Below are 19,862 nucleotides of genomic sequence, written 5' to 3'. Positions count from 1 at the left end.
AATGTGGCTTGATGGAGAACTATCAAACAGCCACTGGGATTTCTGCGTTCCGCTCTGTGTCGGAGCCATCCTGAGCGTCGATGATTGAAGACATGGTGAGTCCTACGCATGGAGTCAGGACTAGCCCTATCTGAGATGGATCATCTCCTTCCTACCCATCTGATCCTGATAAAAGGCCTCGGTTTAATCAACTGGCTCAGCTGAGGAGGAGCGGGATGATTTCCCTGAAGGACAGAGTGAGTTTCTTTGGGAGAGCTAAACTGTGTGCAGGAGGTTAAGTTGCCAGGTAGAGCTCCAAAGCATGGTACGTAAGGGAGGGAGGAAGGCTTTGCTGAGCGGTGTGGCTGGTCTGAGAGAGGGGAATGGGGTTCTGAACTGGGGAGGGTGGTGGCACCAGCCGTGGGGCTGAGGAGGAGAAGGTATGTGGTTGTGGGGGTGATTATGCCTCGATGAATAGGTTTTTGGGTGGGAGGTGGGAGCTACAGTGCTCGAAAGAACTGGAGTGCAGGAGGGAACTGAAGCAGGGAGTTGTGCCAGCTTGGTACTGATGAGGAGCAGGTCCTGCACTGCCATCGATGGAGCTCACTGGCCTGCAGGTAACCGATGGGGAAGCTGCTGAAGAAAGTGCTTTCCAGTAACCTGGTGCTTTAAGAAAGGGAAGGACACTGAGCTTTCTGAGTTATGTCCTCTTCTAAGGATCGAGGAGGGGAAATACTAGTGAGTACTGACATGGTGAGGCAAGGAGAAGGCTGTGCTGCTCGCTTCAGCTAAGGGGCAAGGAGCTAACTAAGCCCTTCTGCAATCCTCTTGAACCTGGGGGAGCCTTTCCCAGGCTGTCCTGTCTCACACCAGCGTGTTCATTAGTGGTGGTGTTGTGAAATGGCCTGTCCCAGGGTGCTGGTGACACTCAGTAATGCTTCAGCCTAATTAACTTCTGTGACTAAAGTTATTAGAGCAGCTGTAGGATAAATACAACTTGTGTCTCTAGTGAGAGTTACATCTTCCCACTGTTTGATGCCTGTTCAGACCAAATGTTAGCACAGCATGCAACAGCACTGAAGAAACTGCAAAATAAGAACTCTAGAGAAGAGCCAGTGCTGAGCCTTAGCAGTACCCAAAACTGTCCTTCATCTTTCACTTGTTAGGATTCCTTTTAAATACTCAGTGTCCCAGGCAAGCTTGTGTAACATCTCTTGATACATTACCTCAACTATCTGCTTAAACATTGCTGTGCTCATCCTGCTTATGAATTGGGAAGGTTTTGGGGGTATGCAGCACTGCCTCGGTGTTTTAATTAAACAGGCCATGCTGTATGTGTGCTGTATTGGTTCAACTGCTTGAACAGAGAACCATCCCATGAGAGATCCTCTTGTCTTGTAGAAGAATTATGGGTGCTATGAGGTGTTTGTAGCCCACTCCTCTTTCCTCCGTACCAGAATACAGAAGGCAACGTTTCCTTGGCAGACATTAATTCTACCCTAAAGGCTGGGCTTACGACTGGCTTAAAAATCAACATCTGGAAAAACTAAGAGCAGCGACTTCTTACAAATACCACATACTGAATCATGGGGCCAAATTCAGCCTTGAAGGAATTATTATCTGATATCTGTGTTCCGTGTTTTCCCTATAATGCTTGAGTAAATTCCCTTATATGGAGATGTCTTCAGAGATGCACACGATGCCAAAATGCTCACAGAATTGCACAGGACCGACCAAACCTAAACCACTGCAGCAGAGAAAGAAAGAAACAGACCCCCAGACTTCCCCTGAAAGGGGGTAGTGGTGGAAATCCCTGATTTGAGAAGCTTTAAGCATCACGTTTGGCAGTTTTAAGACTGGCAGCCCAAGACTTATTGTTGGGAAAGCCTCCCCTTTGTGTCTCATTTTTAAGAACATAAATGTTACTCACATTCATGATAAAGTAACTTGCTGAAGTGACTTATCTACATGCTTGTATTAATAGAGATTAAGCTTTATCCAAAACAATATATTTAGATTGTTAGAAGACCTCAGTGCTTGTTTCTTCATCGATTCTAACACTGGTATCTTCTCCATCCTCTTATTGCAGTCAAGGTTGTTTTGTTATCCGGTGGTGCTAGCTGTTGATAAAAGTCAGACTTTGGCGCTTTTGTATTTTGATTTGAGATTCATGACCTTCCCTTAAAATGTGATCATTGCATTCTTATCAGTGGGGGTATAGCTAGAGAATAGATGAATGCCAAATATGTTCCTGGGTAGAGCTAATGGAAAAGCCTAAAGACATAACTTAGGTGCAAGCTGATCGGTGTTGGGGGTCCTGTGTTGTCCTGTGCCCCTCCTTTCACTGAGCCCCCCTGACTCGGTGAAAGGCTTGCTGCTCGTGCTGGTTTTTAACTTGCTAAAACCAGTGCACAAGTAGAAGGCAACAAAGGACTTCAGATTGCTCGCTGTGCAATCAAAATGCCTGACATACTTCACAGTTTTCTTCCTCATGCTTCCTAAGAGCAAGTGCTTGCAGCAGGTAGGTCACAGAGTCGTTTCTCCCTCCTATTTGGGAGGCTTCACTTCTCTATCAGACTCAAGGCATTTGCAGTCTGTGTCACCAGCGTACTCGTACTGAAGTGCTTGATTCTATTTGTCAACAAGCTCAATATTAAGAGCCATCAGTTTTATTTCACAGTGATGTTTACCTACAAGAACAATATAGCAAAATAGACAAAGGAAATGCCTGCAGGGACAGTGTGTGTTACCCAAACTGCTCCTCCTGAGGGAGATGAGACTTGCGTCTTCAATCTTTTATGCTCGTGAAGACAAAAAAAGACTCAGCTTTCAGATCTCTACTTAAGGCAGACCTTGGTATGCAAATAACTCGGCACTTTGTGCTCCTGTAAAAGAAAACACCAGACCCCTTAAAAATGGTGTAATTTTCCTTATTAATTATTGTGCTTCTGATGGCCCTTCTAATGCAGAATGACTTTGAAGTCTGGAACTTTCCTCATTTTTCTATTAAGCTTCCCGAGTCAGTTTTCTGCTGTGTGTCGGGGGGATCACCCTACCAGGGAATTAAAGGAAGGGAGAAAACAGTAACTTGGTGATATTTTATGCTTCCATAATTCCTGGCTTTTAGCTACCACTTTAACTTTCCATATATATACATATAAAATATAACTTTCCACATATATATATTTTGAAGAGGCAATTTCTGGCTCTCCAGGATGTGGAGAGAGGCTATTACAGTTACCATTTGGTTGATGCCTGCTCAGCATAATCTGAGATTGATTTTAACACTTTAGCTCCCTCCTTGAATCCCAAACCTTGATTTTTATGCCAGTTGAGCCTGTTTTCCTTGCTTCTGTTTGAGGGCAACTCTTAACAGTGTCTGGACAAGTTCATGTCTTTCAAGGAATGGTGTGTTCAACCAGTTTTCTCTTCATCCTCCATTGTGTTCCCCAATAATAACTTCAGAAGAGAACTGATTTAAAATAGTATGTGGTAACTTTTTATGCAACTTCATGCTGCCTTATTCAAACTTATTTGGATACCAAATGCAAAATAAAACATACTGACCTATGAATAAGGTGATGGCTTTTGCATTTTTGGTAACTTTGGTTCATTCTTCTTCTTTGAACTTCCATGGTAAAGTTTTACTTAGAAGTTCAGGTAATTTCAAGAGCAAAATAATACACAGCAAGTGATGTTCCGAGTGCTTTGTCGAGTTATTTGGGACTGAAATGGTGCAGAGGAGAAAAGGCCTGCTGAGTGTTGCAGATGATGAGTGACTAGCTGAGATACTGTGGCATTTAGCCAGAGGCTGGCTACCGCGCCACGGAGACTCTGTTATTACAACAGTTAGGATCCCCAATCTGTTTGAATAAGAGAGGCTTCAAATCATCCGTGTCACTGCTAATGTACTTCAGTAGATGTCACAGGATGTGATTCAGACTTGGCGGGAGAGAAGGGAATTACAATAGCTGATGCTCAGATAAATGAGACTGTACCAGAAGACAGAATCCTGAGGTTTTTAGCCACTTTATCCCAGATCATTAATCTTGTCCATTTTATGCTCATATTGCATCCCACAAAACTTCAGACTTTCCAAAAGATGTTGAGTGTGGGGGTTTTTTTGGGGGTGGTTTTGGGTTGGGGTTTGTTGGGGTTTTTTTGTGCTGTGGAGAAGTCTTTTTTTTTCTTTTCTTTCCTTTTTTCCCTTCTCTCCCAAACTGGGTGATTCAATGTGTAAAGCAGTTATTTAAGTTTTAATGCAAGTAATACCCATTGTTTAAAGCTCAGTGATACTAATATGATGTACTTTGTGTGTGCTAGGTGTGCTTACCCAGTAGTAAATGTTGTACTGGGGATGGTACTGTTCTGTACCTGCAGTTCTCCCATGTGTTTTCTCTGTTGACACAGGTCCAAAGTGGGGCCAAGCAAGAGCTGCATGCAAGTAGAAAGTACTGGTATTGCTAACACAAAGGAAGATTCTAGTTATGGAGGTTAAAAACTGTAACTAAACAGAGACAACTTTATTTTCTATATGCCTTGTGTAATAAACTTCAGAGGAAAAGCTTGGCAAATGGGCATGGTATCCTAGGAATATTCATTATGTCACAGTTCAGCATTACAGACCAGTAAATTGCTTTGTGTTTTATATTCTGAATCCTCAATAAACATGAAGAAGGGGGGCAAGACAGCAGTAATAATTTCTTTCCCCTCAGAATTATTTGTTCAGTCTTTCCAAAGTAGTACTCTACATGGGAGCACCTCTCTCTGTACTTCCTCAGCATTCCTTTCCTAACCCCATTCATGTTATTTAAGGAAGAGGTAAGATGAAGATTTTCAGGAATTACCTCTAGTTTGGGGTTAAATGAAGAACATGCTTAGAACTGCAGTTGTGCTCTGAGATAACTACCTTTGCTTGTCAGTGGCCAACTTCTACCTGTGAGTGAGAGTGGAGATCCTTACACCAGTAATCCTTGGAGATACCTATTTGTATCTAACTACAATGCAAACCCTTTGGCAGCCAGATTACTTTTTAAAGGAATTATTACAAACATTAATGTAGCTCTGTGAAGACATCACTGAAGTGCCTCTTTACAAATACTGCAGCACTACTTTGCTTTGCGGCGTGCACATTAAAACCCCATTAACTGTGATTCCAGCTTGCTTCCTTTCACAAAGGGTTGCCTGCAAAGCCAGGCCCTGTTTACTGCTGCTGAATAGTGATTTCTGGACTTCATCTTGGCACTGCATGTTGGGGAGATATCCTTTAAGCCACTGAATTGGAGGTTAGGACATTCATTTCAGTGTCAGCTGACATCCCAAGCTGGATCATAAATGAAAAGCAGTGGAGTTCAATTGCGCTGTATAACAATAAAGCAGGAAACACTAATTGCCAAACGACTGGCAGCTGAAAGTAGACTTTACAGTAATGCTAACTGAGCAGATCTGACAGTCGATATAACGTTACAAATATCCACGCTGTCTTAAACCAAGTAGAGGGGGTTTTGATTTTAAGAACATATTGTGCACCAGTGCACAGAAGGGTCAGGATTATGCACAACCCTTCATTGCATGGTTTAAAATACTTCTTAAATCTTGATGTGAAAAGAAAAACATACTGTAACTTCATGCTATGGACTCCTTGGAAAAATAGCTGCTGCATAGTGCAAGGACAACTTCATCTCTTTGTGAATATTCTCCTCCTCTCTTTCTGAAGCTTATACCAAATCTCTGAGTGTAAATCCAGTACTTTGCAGAGTTCCTCCAATGGCATAGTCAGGAATACTTGATTCCTGTATGAAAACAAAACAGCCCACACAATCTCCCCCAAAATACCCCCTCTTAAACAACAAAAAAAATAATCCAAAATAAGCCAGGCAAACCCCAAATTAAACATTCTGAATGAAACAGTAGCAAAGATCTGGGAATAGAATCATAGATTCCACTCTGAATCATATTAGAATCTGTGACTGTAATACTCGACTAGTGTTTGTGCTACTACTCATCAATTTACAATAACTTGTTTAATATGCATAATATCTGAATTGATAAAGTGCTATAAGTTGTTTGAAGCATGAAATGATCCTTGCAAAACCCCTCACTTCCCCCATTTTTGGCTGTTAAATATTATTACCGTCCCAAGTCTCTCTCTGGTTAGAGAATAGCAAATATGTCAAACATCTTGTTTAGCTTTGTTCCTCAGGTATGAGCAGAGATAACAAGAGGTATGTGTAAAACTGATGTTATGAATCAACAAATAAATCTCTTTATAGATACATGCGTGGTTAAAGCTTAACACTGGCACGGTTAACTGTGAATTGCGTATTTCTGTTGAGTGCATGAGTGTAGCCATGGTCTGTGTCAGGCTTTCACTAAGCACAGCAAACCTCTGCAAACTAGCAGGAGCAAAGTGGGATGGCCACAGTCATTGTATGCTTGTGTGTATTCCCAGTGCTTCCAGTTGTGAGGGCAAATGTTCTTTTAAAGAGGCTATAAAAGCAGTGTAAGAACAGCAGCTTGTACCTGCTGCAGTACTGTAACTCCATAACCTACCATGCTGACTTGTTTTCAAGTCTGATCAGTTCAGGGCAAGACAGCACAAACATGATTTGAAGGGAAAATCAAGTACTGTGTGTGCAATGTGTTTGAGCAACCATGAAGACATCTAGCAAGGGTCTGTTAAAACCTTTCATTTCCATCGTGAAGATATAGGAGACATGTCTTAGTGTCCTTGGAGAGAAACGGTGGCAGCAAGCCTTTTGTGCTCTTTGCCAAGGACTGAAGTGTGAGGCAAAAATGTGTTTGACTGGATTGTGCCACGTGGCACCGAACCAAGCAAATGTTTTTGTCCAAGTGCTGCTACTTAACCATCTCTGAGACACTCTTCCATGTAGACAGCCTACTGTCTCTCCTGTCCCAGGAAAGCAGGCTGCTGCTTGGATGCCATTTGTGATAGCACATGGGCTAAGGCACACTGATAAGCTCATTTGGGAGTGAAAAAAGAATGGAAAAGATGGTCTTACCAGGTGTGTTCATGCTCTGTGGCCCCTTACACACATATAAGAGGATCCTTTTGCTTTACAGCATGATTTGCATTTCTGTCTCTAAAATGGTCTATGTGCTATTTGTATACAGCAATCTTTTGTTTCAAGGCATTAACGGTCATCCATTACGACAGGGTGTTTTTGCATGAAAAGCAGGTGTCTGATCAATTGTGTCAGTGCAGTTTCACCAGTTACTTTTGAGACTGGACTGTTGTCCCCAGAAATCCTTAATAGCTTGCAAGAGGTTACAGAACAGCATTAACTGTCGTGGAATGGTCACTGCAGAGTTGTAAGACATTATAATCATTGGCTGAAAGTAGGCCAGTGTGTTTAGCTTTCACATCACTCTGTTTAGCTTTCTTCTGGCATAACTTGAGAATAATCTTCTTGACTGTTTTTATAAAGGGTCAACCACCTTCTCATATCATTATTTTATGACAGTCCAACTGGCACTCCCCTTTACATTCCCTTCCTCCTTTTCTCACCTACCATCAACCCTGTTTTTGATGTACACGCAATATTCTCCCTTAGACGACAACCAGAGCAAAAGAGAAGCAACTCTGAATACTCAGTTTCTGTCTACTAATGCATAACTAGAGAAAATAATCTGATAACTAAAACTCATTTAGAATTTGGCTTCCACGCTAGGACTTGGGGAAGGAATTTCTGGATGCCTTCTGTTGTCTTTTGAATCTTTGTCAATGTTGATGATGATATTTCCATGAAGTCATATTTGTTTTCTTTAAGAACATGTTTCTTCCCTATTTTACTTTCAATCTGTAACATACTATGTTTTCCTCTTTTGGAAATGGAGAAAAAAGAGGTAATGTATTTCATTCCAAACATCCCTCCTGTACATAGCCCAAATGTGTTTGCCTCAATGTCAGTATTTAAGGGAAAGAACAAGACACAGCAAAACGCAAGAATCTAAACATAAGGAATCCAGCCAGCAATCCCGGAGACTTTGGATAGACCCTGGGAGCGCCAGGTTTTCTGTTCCATGCTGGGAGCAGGAAGAATGCAGTTTTCCCCTAGAACAATGACAGTTTGGTTGTACCCACCTACTAAAAACAAAAGATAAGAGCTACTCAATAACAAAATGCTGGTTTACTTCAGCTGCACCGTGCTTTTGGAGAGAACCAGCAGTTATCTGAGATAATCTTTCAAAGGAAAAGTCAATCTAGTTGATAACAAAGCTTCCTTTAAGAGAATTCAAGCCAGGAACTCTTTTTCTGTGTTCTGTTCCCTATGGTTGGGATGCAACGTTTTGTTGAAGGCTTTGGTCGGATTTAGGCTTTTTCTGAGCTCTCCTGTTTATGCTGCTTCAACTTTACAGACTTCTGGGTCATTTCTAATCCAAGTTTTCCCTTGCAAAGAGTAATCATGAACTGCTGGAAAGTAAGTGTCCTTAACTCAAGTTGGCACTTGAGCCAGTAATCAGCAAGGAAAATAGCAACAAATACAAGGAAATGGGTATAGTCCCACTCTGTCATAGCTGATTATCCGGATTAAAGATTGCTTTATATGTGCTATTTTAACTTGTGTTTCCCAGAGTGACCAAACAGAGTAAAGAACATGCTGTTGGGGGAACACAGGCAGAGATTCTCTCGGCTTTGCTCCCCTAAAAGGCTGGCAATGAAGTAAAGGGGGAAAAGTCTTCCCAAGTCCTTGAAAATGAGATTCCTCCACATCAGATGGCCTGGAGCAGTTCAGTTTTTCAGAGCAGCCTCTTGTGAAGAAATCTACTGTTACCGTCAGTGCATTTCCATGGGAGGTTACAAGCCTGAACAGGCAAGTGCTTTTCTTGAGCAGTAGTCATTGCCATGCAGGTGATGGGTGGAAGAAAATCCCTGGGACTCCCCACTGTTCAAAGGCAGGCTCACAAAGTTTATGAACCCACAGTCTGAAAGCGCGCCAAAACCCAAAACGCTGCCCTGGGCAGGGCTCTAAGGGAGGAACCAAGCAGCCAGCGATGTTTTCATCAAGGTATAAAACTAGAGCAGGATGGGCTACGTTCTGCTTTGCTCTGAACAGCAGCAGCATGTGAACTCGGCACCGTTTGCGCCTTGGCTGTGTTTATGAGCGGTCCAGGAGTCTGCCTGGCTGCCAGGCCAGCGGACTATTCAGGCACGGGATGTGGTGCATGAATGGATCCATTCATTGCCTTTCTCTTCTTATGCTTCTCCAAGCCTTGGGGCATTGATCCTGTGCTGTTGCCCCTTCCCCAGAGCGGAGGAAGAGGCTGCCTCATTCCCCTCTACTCTAGTTCCCTTGCAAAACAAGATTCAGTGCAGAGAGCACTTATCTAAAATAAACTACTATTAGCCATAATAAAGTCCAGTGTATCTCAAATATACCGAACTATCTGCAACTGTGCAGAAAGTCCTGATAAGTGAGTCCTCACTTCAGATAGTCCTCACATCAGATTTACTTCAGCCAGGTCATTTTCAAGGACTGGAGCATGAACATGCACAGAGAGTCTTTCTCACATCGTCTTAACCTTTTAACTACTCTTTAATCTCAGGCATAATCTGGGTTAAAAGCCACAGAAACTCCCTGTTCTGAACTCACATGTGACCACATCAAGGCACTCCACTTGCGCTGAAGATTATTAAGCCTGTTGGACAGGTTATAATGGCTGGCTTCCCCACAGGGCCTCGCAATGTCACGACAGTAGTTTTCTCCCTGGTGTTTTCTGATGATTTCTTATGACTTTCTGCATAAAGCGGACTATTCCTCTCGACCCTTGTTTCCCGACAGCAGGAACCACCACTGCTGTTCAGCTGAATTCCCTACCAGAATAGCTGCTGCAATGTTCCGACATCCGACTGAGGAAAAGGCTTCCGAGCGCGAGCCTGGTCCTGCAGCAGCGCGAGGAGCTGCTGTCAGCTTCAGCACAGGCAGGCTGTGCAGTCTGTAGAGCGCTTCTACTCCTCGTTGAGCTTTCTGCTTTGTGTATGTTTCTGTAGCCAGACACAGAGCTCTGTGTGTGTGTGTGTGTTCAGATGACAGATGTGTTTATAGTGCTTTATAGGTGGAGCAGCGTGTAGCGTTACGCTTTGCCAGATGAATGTGAAATGCCGAAGCAGACTTTCGCGCGCTTTGCTCCTACAAAATGCCTTTTAAAAGTGGTTCCAACGTACAGAATACCATTTTCCATGACAAATTCTTGAGTCAGGTGCTTAAAAGGAAGGTGCTTAAAATGAGAAAACAGGACATAAAGTCAAATTCACTGTATCAGGAAAAGAGAGGGAAACGCTCTTCCTTCCCTCATTCCTGATAGTAATATGTTAGAGCCTGAACCAGTTCCATTTTCTCAAGTGACAATTTGCTCCCTGTGATGTAAACCTGCTAAGGATTTTTGCACGTATGCTTTGAAGAAAGTACTTCTTAAATCTCCTTTAAGTTCTTCAAGTACTCTGCCTGTAGCATGACGCTTGTCACCTTTTTATTTACCTTAAGAAGTGAGCAACAGCTTTCAAAAGATGCAGTACAGATTATAAGGACAGCTTTGACAAGCCCAGAGGAAAAATGATACTGGTTTAATGCTTTGGGGGTTTTGGAAGACTGTGGAGTACAAACTGTCATGAAGCCAACTTAATATAACTGTTTCTTTTATACTCTAAGGATTCACTAGGGACTTCAGTGCTAGCATACAGGAAATAAAGCCTGTTGTGCTAGAACAAGACTTTGTTTCTTACAATTTAGAAAACTACACAAAGTTTCCTTACAGGAAATGTTACATTCATACAAATTCCCATATTTATTTGTAGACAAAAATTGCCATTCACATAGCAGGAAAACTAGATGAAAACAGAAACAGCGTAGACTTAAGGGCATTATGGGGTATCGGTGAACAGACCTACACGATGGCAAGGAAAACAACTACACAAAAATGTGCTTAAACGTAGAGATATCTTTATTATGGTCTCCTTCTCCAGGACCAGCCTAATTTATTAGCAGGAATCCTTGCGAATAAATTACTACAGGAATGCATTTCTTCAGCGAGGAGCTTGCAGAGTTTATTTTAGGTAAAGCTTGTCTTCTGTGGTTACACTATTCGACCAAGATAGACTGATTTTGGATACTTTTCCTTTAGATTAGGCCACTGGACAATAAAATAATCTGAAAAGTAGTAAAGAATCTTTCCAGAGAGGGATAAAGTTTCCACGCGGCAGATGCTCTCTACATACACAATGTATGCTCTCTTTATTCCCAGAAGCCCAAGGAGAAGAGCAGATATACAGACAGGAACACATGTTCCTGGTCCATTGCACAATATCTAAAAGAGATGAAACATTTTACAGAAGTAAAACACGAGTTTTTTCACAGGGTAAAGAATGAAGTGTGTATATTCATGCCACATTCCATTTACAAAACAAAGTATTTCCAAAGGTATTTAAAAGCACAGAAGAGGCATGTGAATATGAAGAAAAATGGGAGGAATGGGGCAAACAAAAGACATTATTTCAAAGTAGCTGCCAAAAAAGATCATCTTTCATTACACATTGAGGAGGAGAAGAGCTCTGAGAGGACACAGTTAATCAGTTCAATTCTATGAAGGAAGCAGAATTCTTGACTCAGGCGTATACAACTAAAACAGCTTCTAATCTCACTCACAGCTTTGTGTTGCATCAGTAATGGGATTCGTGCACAGCTTAGGGCCAAAGAAGTTTAATTAGGATTACTAAACCTGGGATCTAGTTATAAACCTCTTGAACTTTGGCTTAAGTCAGTAGAACACACAGGAGTTCAGCAAAAATGTGCTGATGAATTAGGACCTTCATCAGAATCTACTAACTGATATGCATGACTGCTTTTGTTGTTCTTTTAATAAACACTATTACATAGAAACAAGCATACAGAAGGGAGGTGTTTTGGCAAATACATGTCCTGTCCTTGTAGCGGATGATCTCCAATTCACTCATAAATGTTAACAGTAGCAGAAAGTGGCCTTCCCATTTTAGACATTGGGAAAGAGAGAAGCAGATTGCTTAAAAGCAAAAGGTTTGAAGCAGGGTATGTTAAGGCACTCTTCTTGGGTATCCAAATTGTTTTCAGGCAAGGAATTTCTTACTAAATTTAACTGCTACCATGTAATCGGCACTTTGCTGCACAGCTGGGGGTTATGTGGAAAGAACGCCTTCTTTTATAAAATCATGGCCCTATTTCTTGTCAGATTTGATTAATTTGCACTGATGTTGATGGTGCTACTGGTTCTTGGCTACTGATACCTAAATGAAGGCATGTTTAGGTATCTCTCTTTGTAATTGCATTTGTTACTGTAGTGTAAACATAGGCATAGGAATCAATTTGGAATGTCCCTGCTGCAGAATCTGTTTAGGCAAGTGCATGAGAAGCACCAAAACAGTCCAAAAAAGTGATTTACTACTGGGTTTTTCTGGTGAGTTGAATATTCAATCTGACTACTGATTTCAGATTAAAAATTCAGCTTTAAGTGAACAGATAAAAATGTGCATTGCTGCTACAGAGAAACTCTTCTTTCCCTTTCCTTTAGCAGAGCTACCTGGAGTACAAATATTATTTCATCTTCCTTGCTCCCCAAGCCCTTTTTCTGTTGCATTAGTCCTCTCCCCTGTCCTTTCTTAAGTCTCTTCCATTTCAATGTTTCTCTGTAGTCTGAGATGTATCCCATCCATCTTCTCTCCTCTGGTTTTCTTTGTGATCTCTGGTATTTGTTTCCCTATGCATCCCTGTTCCCAGCCACCCTTCCACCTTCTGGCTCTACACTCCTTCAGCTTCCATCTACTCCAAAAGCTCAACCCACTTGTTTAAAGCAAGGAGAGAGTTTGACATCAGTCCCTTACTCTCCATAGTCTGACACAAAAAAATGCCAGATATGAGTTTGGTCAGGTAGACATCCTACGTTCTCCTCAGCCCAGAAGCTGAAGTATTACATTCATGGTCCTTATCAAGCCACTGTGCCATACACTTCATCCTACTTCCTCCTCCCTTTATTCAGTCTTTCTGGTATTTGGTATTCCTGTGTCTAGATGCACACACAAAGGTAAATGCTAGCAGGAATTCCAAACTAAGTAATGTTCATGTAACTAAATAATAGTAAATGGGTCTAGTTGTGACTCTGTATGTAGCTCTAAAGGCCCACAGTAGTTGCTGTCACTACTTTGCTGAGGTGCAAAACAGAATGGCAATAATCAAAATTGAAATCATAATAAAATACCTCTACTATATCCAGGTTTTGATATGATGCACTCAATTTATACCCTCAACTGACTGTTTATAACTTGTAAGCTGCTTCTCAGATTCCCTTGGATTCATGGAAAAGTACTTGTATGCAGGAAAAAGAACCAGGAAAATTATGGACTAGGCATCTCTCAAAAACCATGATGTGATTATAACTCATGTCCTCTGCTCTCTCCCCTTCCACACATACCAGTTCAAACAAGACAAAACAATTGGGACTCTATAGGACCTCTGTATGCAAAATGTCCATAAAATACTCTGACTATAGATGTTCCTATTCTAAAATGTTTGGGTTTTGGAACTGTCCCCTGAAAGAGACTGGTATAAACCTGCTGAAGCCAACAGATAAATAGATCCCTATCTGAATTTGGGGTTGTGATCTGAAAGTCAGAACTATTAACCCATCTTTCTGATCCTTAAAAATTAACCTTCAGTTAACCTTCTGTTTGTGTCTAGAGACATGTCATACCTGGAACTGGTGCAGTTGCTCACGTGCTGGAGTAGCAATTCCCCTCCAGAAATCTGGTCTGACCAGTCCTACTTACTCCCTCCCACACTGTCAGCAGAAGGGAGACCAGCATTCCTGCTGCTTGGAATACAATATCATACATTCATCAAGGGATACACGGGAAAATCCTGAGGCAACACATGTGTACATCATAAGATGAGGACACACTGTAAGTAGAATCTGTAAGGTAGAAATGCTGCTGTTCAGTTCCTTCCAGTATGCAAACTTGCTGATGGTGGAAAGGAACTGAATCATCTATGGCAGGGGGTTGGAACTAGATGATCTTAAGGTCCTTTCCAACCCTTACGATTCTATGATTCTATGATTCTATGATCTACGATCTACATTCAGCCTTAAACATGTGAGAGATGAGCTGTCCTACTAGTGAATCTCAAAACACTGTTCAAAAGTAAATTTTGGAGGATTGATGTTTTCCACCTTGAAAAGACCAAAGCTTTTGTTTTTCCCCCTGCAGCAGAATACAAGTATATCCCAGGGAATCCAGTGGCAATCCTTAATATGCTGTGGAGAAAAAGCAAGCACTTATTGGGCAAGAAGGGACCAGGGCCTCTGCAAGGTCAACCAGCTATTCAGGGTAAGCATTTCCCAGTATCTATTTACTTTAGCTACAAGGCTGCCTGTGGAGTATTTGCGTTGCATGAACCACATCTCCGAAGATCTCTAGTTTATTTGGTTCAGCCTTCTGTGGTGAGGCAGCAGAAAGGGAAAGAAGGAGCCTTTGTGACCTTCTGAGCTGCCCAAGGATTTTTGTGGCTATCTGGCTTTGTTGCCAGCAAGCTGTAAGGAATCATTGCAGAAGGCAGTGCAGAAGGCACTATTTGCATTCGCCTCCACTGCTAGGTCTATAAAGTAAATCCTACGTATTAAAATCCTCTACCAAATCACTGCAACCACTTTTAAACAGTACAATAAAACTAAACAATCTGTATATTAATGGAGGTTTAAAAGTAAAGGATCAGAATACAACATTCATACTTGGTAACTCTCTAATTACATATTAATCACTTGCCTCTAAAAACGGAGTAGTTCTTGCTTTTCTGTTTCAGATATTTTCTACAACTGTTGAAAGAAAACAAGCCAAGCCAGCAGTCTGGCATACTGGGAACACTGGCACATGGCACCACTGCTGATAAAAGCTGCTTTAGAGTTGGTGAATGCAGCACTGTAGCAGAGTGACATTTACCAGCTCAAACACTGAAAGCATGGCTCACAGCTTCGCTGGGATTAAATGTCAGGCCACCAGTTGAAACACAAATGAGTAAAGCAGAAAACATGCCGTTTTTGTCAGCAATATGTAAACATACATTTGCTGTATGTCTTTAATGAACAGCTACTTGAGTACTGCTTATGTTCCCAAATTACAACAATCGGAGGACAACATCAGTCCCCCAAAACTCAGGAGAAAGTGGAAAACTCATGTGAGATTTGCTTTGCATAAGAAACTCTCAACACCTGCTCTTCTCCTTAATGAATTCCACAGGGATTGGCCTTTGCCACCTGGAGAAAAGCAGAAAAGCTGCCCAGCTTCCTAGGGTTGGGGATGCTGACTGCTGCAGGGTGATGCACACATGGCAGCTGAAGACCGCACTGCTTGCTGTTTACGGAGCTATCTCCTGGAGTGTGTTTAGGACATTGCTCAAGCTTCCTTAGTCCTGGTAATACTTCCTTCCTCACAGTGCTAGACAGCTGGAGGTAAGAATAAGGGACTAGATGGTAGGGATGGAGAACCCCTAGAAGAGGCAAAGGCAAGCAGAGCGATACAAAACTGACCCACGCTGGGTTAACTGCATCATCTTTGTATATCTGTGCAAGAAAACAGAGCTACTTTTGAACTATGTTGGGAAAAAGCCCAATTAGGTATTTTCTGCTTCTCAGGAACAAATGTGTGCCTGTAATTTATTAATAATTTTATTTTGTGTTTTTGATGGACTGCTCAAACTTGGCTTTTGTTGATGATAAATACTTCATTTCAATGGCTATTTAATATTTGGGAACAAAAAGTAACTGTTCAGCCTGTAAAGATATGAAAGCCCAGAAGATATCTCTGAGGTTTGTCAGAAAAGTCAAGGAAATTTGAATAGCTGTTCCTGATATTTTAAGGAAGGCAAAGGAAAAGGAAAGGGGACAAAAAAAGAAGACAATATGGAAGAGAGGAAGTGGGAAACCAATTTGAACTACAATTGAAAGGCTTCATTTAAAACCAGAAACCCCAGAACAAATCCCTTAATTCCCTAACAAGAAAAAGGAGGAACATAAACCAGTCTCACTCTGCTCTGATGAACAACTTTGACCGTGTACAGATCTGACAAAACTCTGCAGCCAAAGGTCTTTTCAGCAGCAAGTTCCTTGGCTGGACTGAAGTTTCCACCTTGCTAGGCAAAGTGAATTCCGGCTTTGGAATGAGTTTTCAAAGGTCAGAAAGGAAATACACCAATTTTTCAGAAACAAGGGAAATGGAGAATGATGCTGCTGACAGGGGAAACTGAATAGTCACATTTGGTGAAAGCTGAGTAGAGGTCCTTGGACACTGGAAGGAAAACCATAATAACATCCTCATTTCTATGTCAGGGCTAGTTTCAGACTCCTGCATTTGTCAGGTAGGAGCTAGGGCTTTTGACATGACAGGAGTTTATTGCCTTTGATGATTTCAGAGTGCAATAACAAATGGGTTTGTTGATGTGTTTTTTGCTTTGCTGGAGGGATCTTGGTTGTTTCTGTGGCATGAGAAGAGGGAATCTGCAAGGAATTAATTTGTATTCTGCTATGTAAATTACAGCATCTCATGAGCTCATCAGCCCTTGCTTGGTTTTTAGTATTATCTTGCTGTTTGAAAACTACACACTAAGGTGAAGTATCCAGCTGAACATACTTTCCCTTCCCCTATAGAAGCACTGAGTGGTACCTACAAAGGCAGCTGTAATCCGGCTTCTTGGGCTCAGCTGTTCCCATTTCCTGCCCATGATTCCCAAGGACCTGGTTCCACTGAGTGCTCAGTGCATCCTGCACAGCCCCCAGGTCTGTGGGAAATACAACTGCAGGTACTGCAGCCCTGCAGCTGCGGGACCTGCTTTCTTAATATTGGAGATGCTGTAACTGTAAAATTGAACTGACAAAAGCGTCCGTGAACAAATACCAAATGTTAGTTGTAAGTAGATTTAGTTCATGAGCTCATGACCAAGATGCAAGCCTGGAGAGTCAAGAAACTGGTGTTGTACTCCCAGTTCTGCTGTGGACTCACCATGGGATTTGGGACACAGCACTTAACCTTCTCTCACATCAATGTTTTCTACTTTAGCACCAGGAAAATAATTTACTCATCACAGAGGGTGCATCAAAATTCCTGCATATCCTTCTCAGTGAAGATCTCCAGGTATGGAGAGTAGTGCTTTTATTAGCATGCTTTTTGATTCAGTATCATGTTCTGTAAATAAGAGAAAATGTACATGCTATTTTCTTTGGAATAGATTTGGGATTTTAAATATGTGCAGACATAGCAGGGCATATGCATTAAGAAACAATTTCTGTTAGTAACTTGAATGACAGCTTAAGCCTGCATGGCAAATAGAGAAAAATTGTTATTTTTCCATAAATGAGTAACTCTAAAAGGTTTCAAGAGATACATTTTGCATCCCCCAGGGAGGTACTGCAGTTAGGATAGAAGTAAGATCTCTTCTAGGGGACACAACTTTATTTAGTCATTGGAAAAACAAGAGAAATCTGAGGATTTGGGAGAGGGATTTCTCTTTAGCTCAAATACTTCAGCATGTGGGAGGGAGTGCTCTTGTTAAAGCTTTTGCTAGTCTAGCTCTTTAGCATGTCTGAGAATCCAAGTTTTGAACCTCAAGGAACGCTAGCTTAGAATTGTTAATATTTTTTTAAGGCTTAAAAAAACCAAAAGGCAGGAACCTTTTCCAACAATTCCTTATTACTGCAATTGGTCGGGAGAAAGAAGAATTTCAGGTTCTGTTTGAACAATATAAAGGTCATTAAATTACCTACTGGCTTATTCTTTTTGAAGAGTGAAGATCTTATCCAGCTCACTTCCCTCCACAAGCTGTACATAAAACCACCCAAAACTTCACACCCTGTTTTCTGTTTGAACTTACCTGTAGAATACAGGCTGGGACAAAAAATATCTAGATGTGTAGTCTGATGTAAATGGGTAATTAAGGTGGAATTGATTTATATCTGGGTACACTTTTATCCTCTACTGTCTAAATTACCTGAATCATCAGGGATGCAAGAAGATAGTGTTCTATAGCAACAGTTTGTGTTCAGGCTGGTCAGCAACTATCATCTGTAGCTTGTAGCATTGCCATGAAAACCTTTCTAGTACACTTCTGTGTATCTTGTTGGTACAGTTCCTGTTGTTGTCACCACAGAATACACACAGCAGGTAAGGTGCTCTTCAAAACAAGCACAGACATGTGTGGTCCTACAGGCAGACTTCCTAACCAGGATAAATAAGATCAGTGAATGCCAGAATGGGGAAGAGAGAAGTGGAAGAGCAAGGACTTAAATTAGCACACTGTGCAGTTGGGTTTCTAATGCGCATTGCTTTACTTTGGAGTATTATTTTCATCATAGAATTAAATACAGTGGGAAGCATCACCAACTCTCTTGTTTCTGCAGGTCTTATTTTATAAACGCTCTCCTGAAGGAGAGGAAGACAAAAATCCCACTTAATGGACTTTCCTGTGGGAGAAAAGGAGAGCTTCCACAAAGCATCTGGAACTAGACTTAACAACAGGATTTAACTGTAATAGCACTAGGCATTGTCTCTTCTGCCTTCTAGGCACTTAGTGGTCTGACCCAGACTTACCACCCAAGTGTCCTCAGGGGCAAGAGACAAGGGAAGAGGCCCAGCTGATGTGATTTGGATCAGCATCCACATGCCAAGTAGTGAGGGAAACTCCTAGTTTCTGTACTTCAGCAGAGCTCAGGCTGTGCATCTGGCTATTTGACACTTAAACAGCTCAGGTCTGGTTCTGAGTATGCCTAGGGGCTTTACTGATGAAAAGAAAGATAACTGGGGTCATTAAGAGCCTCAGAAGTTAGGCAACAACTTAGTGAAGGAAGAGAATCTAGATTTGGACACATAAAATGACTTCTTATTTATGTATTTCTTTTTAATGAAGCTAACCTTAGGCACCCTACTTAACTGCCCTGCATTTCAGGTGAAAGGTGGCAGGTCTGTCATTGGGATTAAAAGGTCTTTGCAGTGGTAGTTTCCATCAGCATACTCCCCACCCTAGCTGCCAAATGTAAAATGAGAAACATAGAACCAATGAATTGAAAATAATGACAGGTATGAAAGTGATGCTAATGGTCAAGTCTGTAGGAATGTTAAGTGTTGGTTATTAAAACATTAAATTAGCACCCAGACTGTCAGTGCAACCAGCCAAACATCATGAGCTCTGCAAGAAGTTTGTGTCAAGAAATAGTGGCACCAGTGAGTCTTGTGATGAACTGTGGTAGGTGGATAGAAGCTTGGTTAAAAAAGAACAAGATTACCAAGGCAGATGCAGGCTGGAGAATAAACTAACTCCCTACTTACATTACCATGGAGTGGGTCTGTGGTTTATTGCTGCTGATAAATTATTAGGAAGTAAAGGAAATTTGACTTTGTGTGGATGAAAAAGTTGGTCATAAACAAATTCAGTAAAAGGCTTTTGCTATATAAATGAAATGGTACATACTGAAGTACATCTGTAGCTACAATCACTAGGTACTAGCTAGTATTGTCTTTCAGCAAGCAGTTGTTGTTCTAAGTATCACCTTGGCTGAGTCTGAACCTGACTAAAGTATCTTAATCAGAGCACCATGAGAAGTACCATAGAAACTTTTGGAGCCTATTTACAAGTAATGGCTTATCTCCTGATAGTAAAAAGTACTGCTTAATATAGTAGCCTGCCTCTACTTGAAAGGAGAAATCAAGTCAAAAGACTGTTAAATATAATCATCCATATTACTACTAGTGGCCTAACATGAGCCTTTAATTGCAAATCTCAGTATGTCTTTCGTTAGTTAAGCATTCACTTAACTAGAGCTTGACAACAGTATTTTAGGTTAGCTAAAACTGGTAT

The 19,862-nt window shown here is 41.5% G+C and overlaps 1 protein-coding gene across 2 annotated transcripts in view; it reads right to left on the bottom strand.

The window, feature by feature from the left end:
• Positions 1–10,918: 10,918 nt before the first annotated feature.
• Positions 10,919–19,862, bottom strand: part of ALG14 (ALG14 UDP-N-acetylglucosaminyltransferase subunit) — a 37,672-nt gene continuing 28,728 nt past the window's right edge. For both annotated transcript variants that reach the window (XM_030496297.1, XM_030496296.1), the window contains exon 4: positions 10,919–11,304. In XM_030496297.1, the coding sequence (XP_030352157.1) occupies positions 11,074–11,304 (231 nt within the window). In that variant the 3' untranslated portion in view covers positions 10,919–11,073. The remainder of the gene's footprint in view (positions 11,305–19,862) is intronic.

This window comes from Strigops habroptila, chromosome 8 (assembly GCF_004027225.2).
Source record: "Strigops habroptila isolate Jane chromosome 8, bStrHab1.2.pri, whole genome shotgun sequence".
Classification (NCBI taxonomy): Eukaryota; Metazoa; Chordata; class Aves; order Psittaciformes; family Psittacidae; genus Strigops; species Strigops habroptila.
The sequence above is the reverse complement of the archived record's forward strand: the minus strand, read 5'-3'. Positions and strand labels throughout refer to the sequence as shown.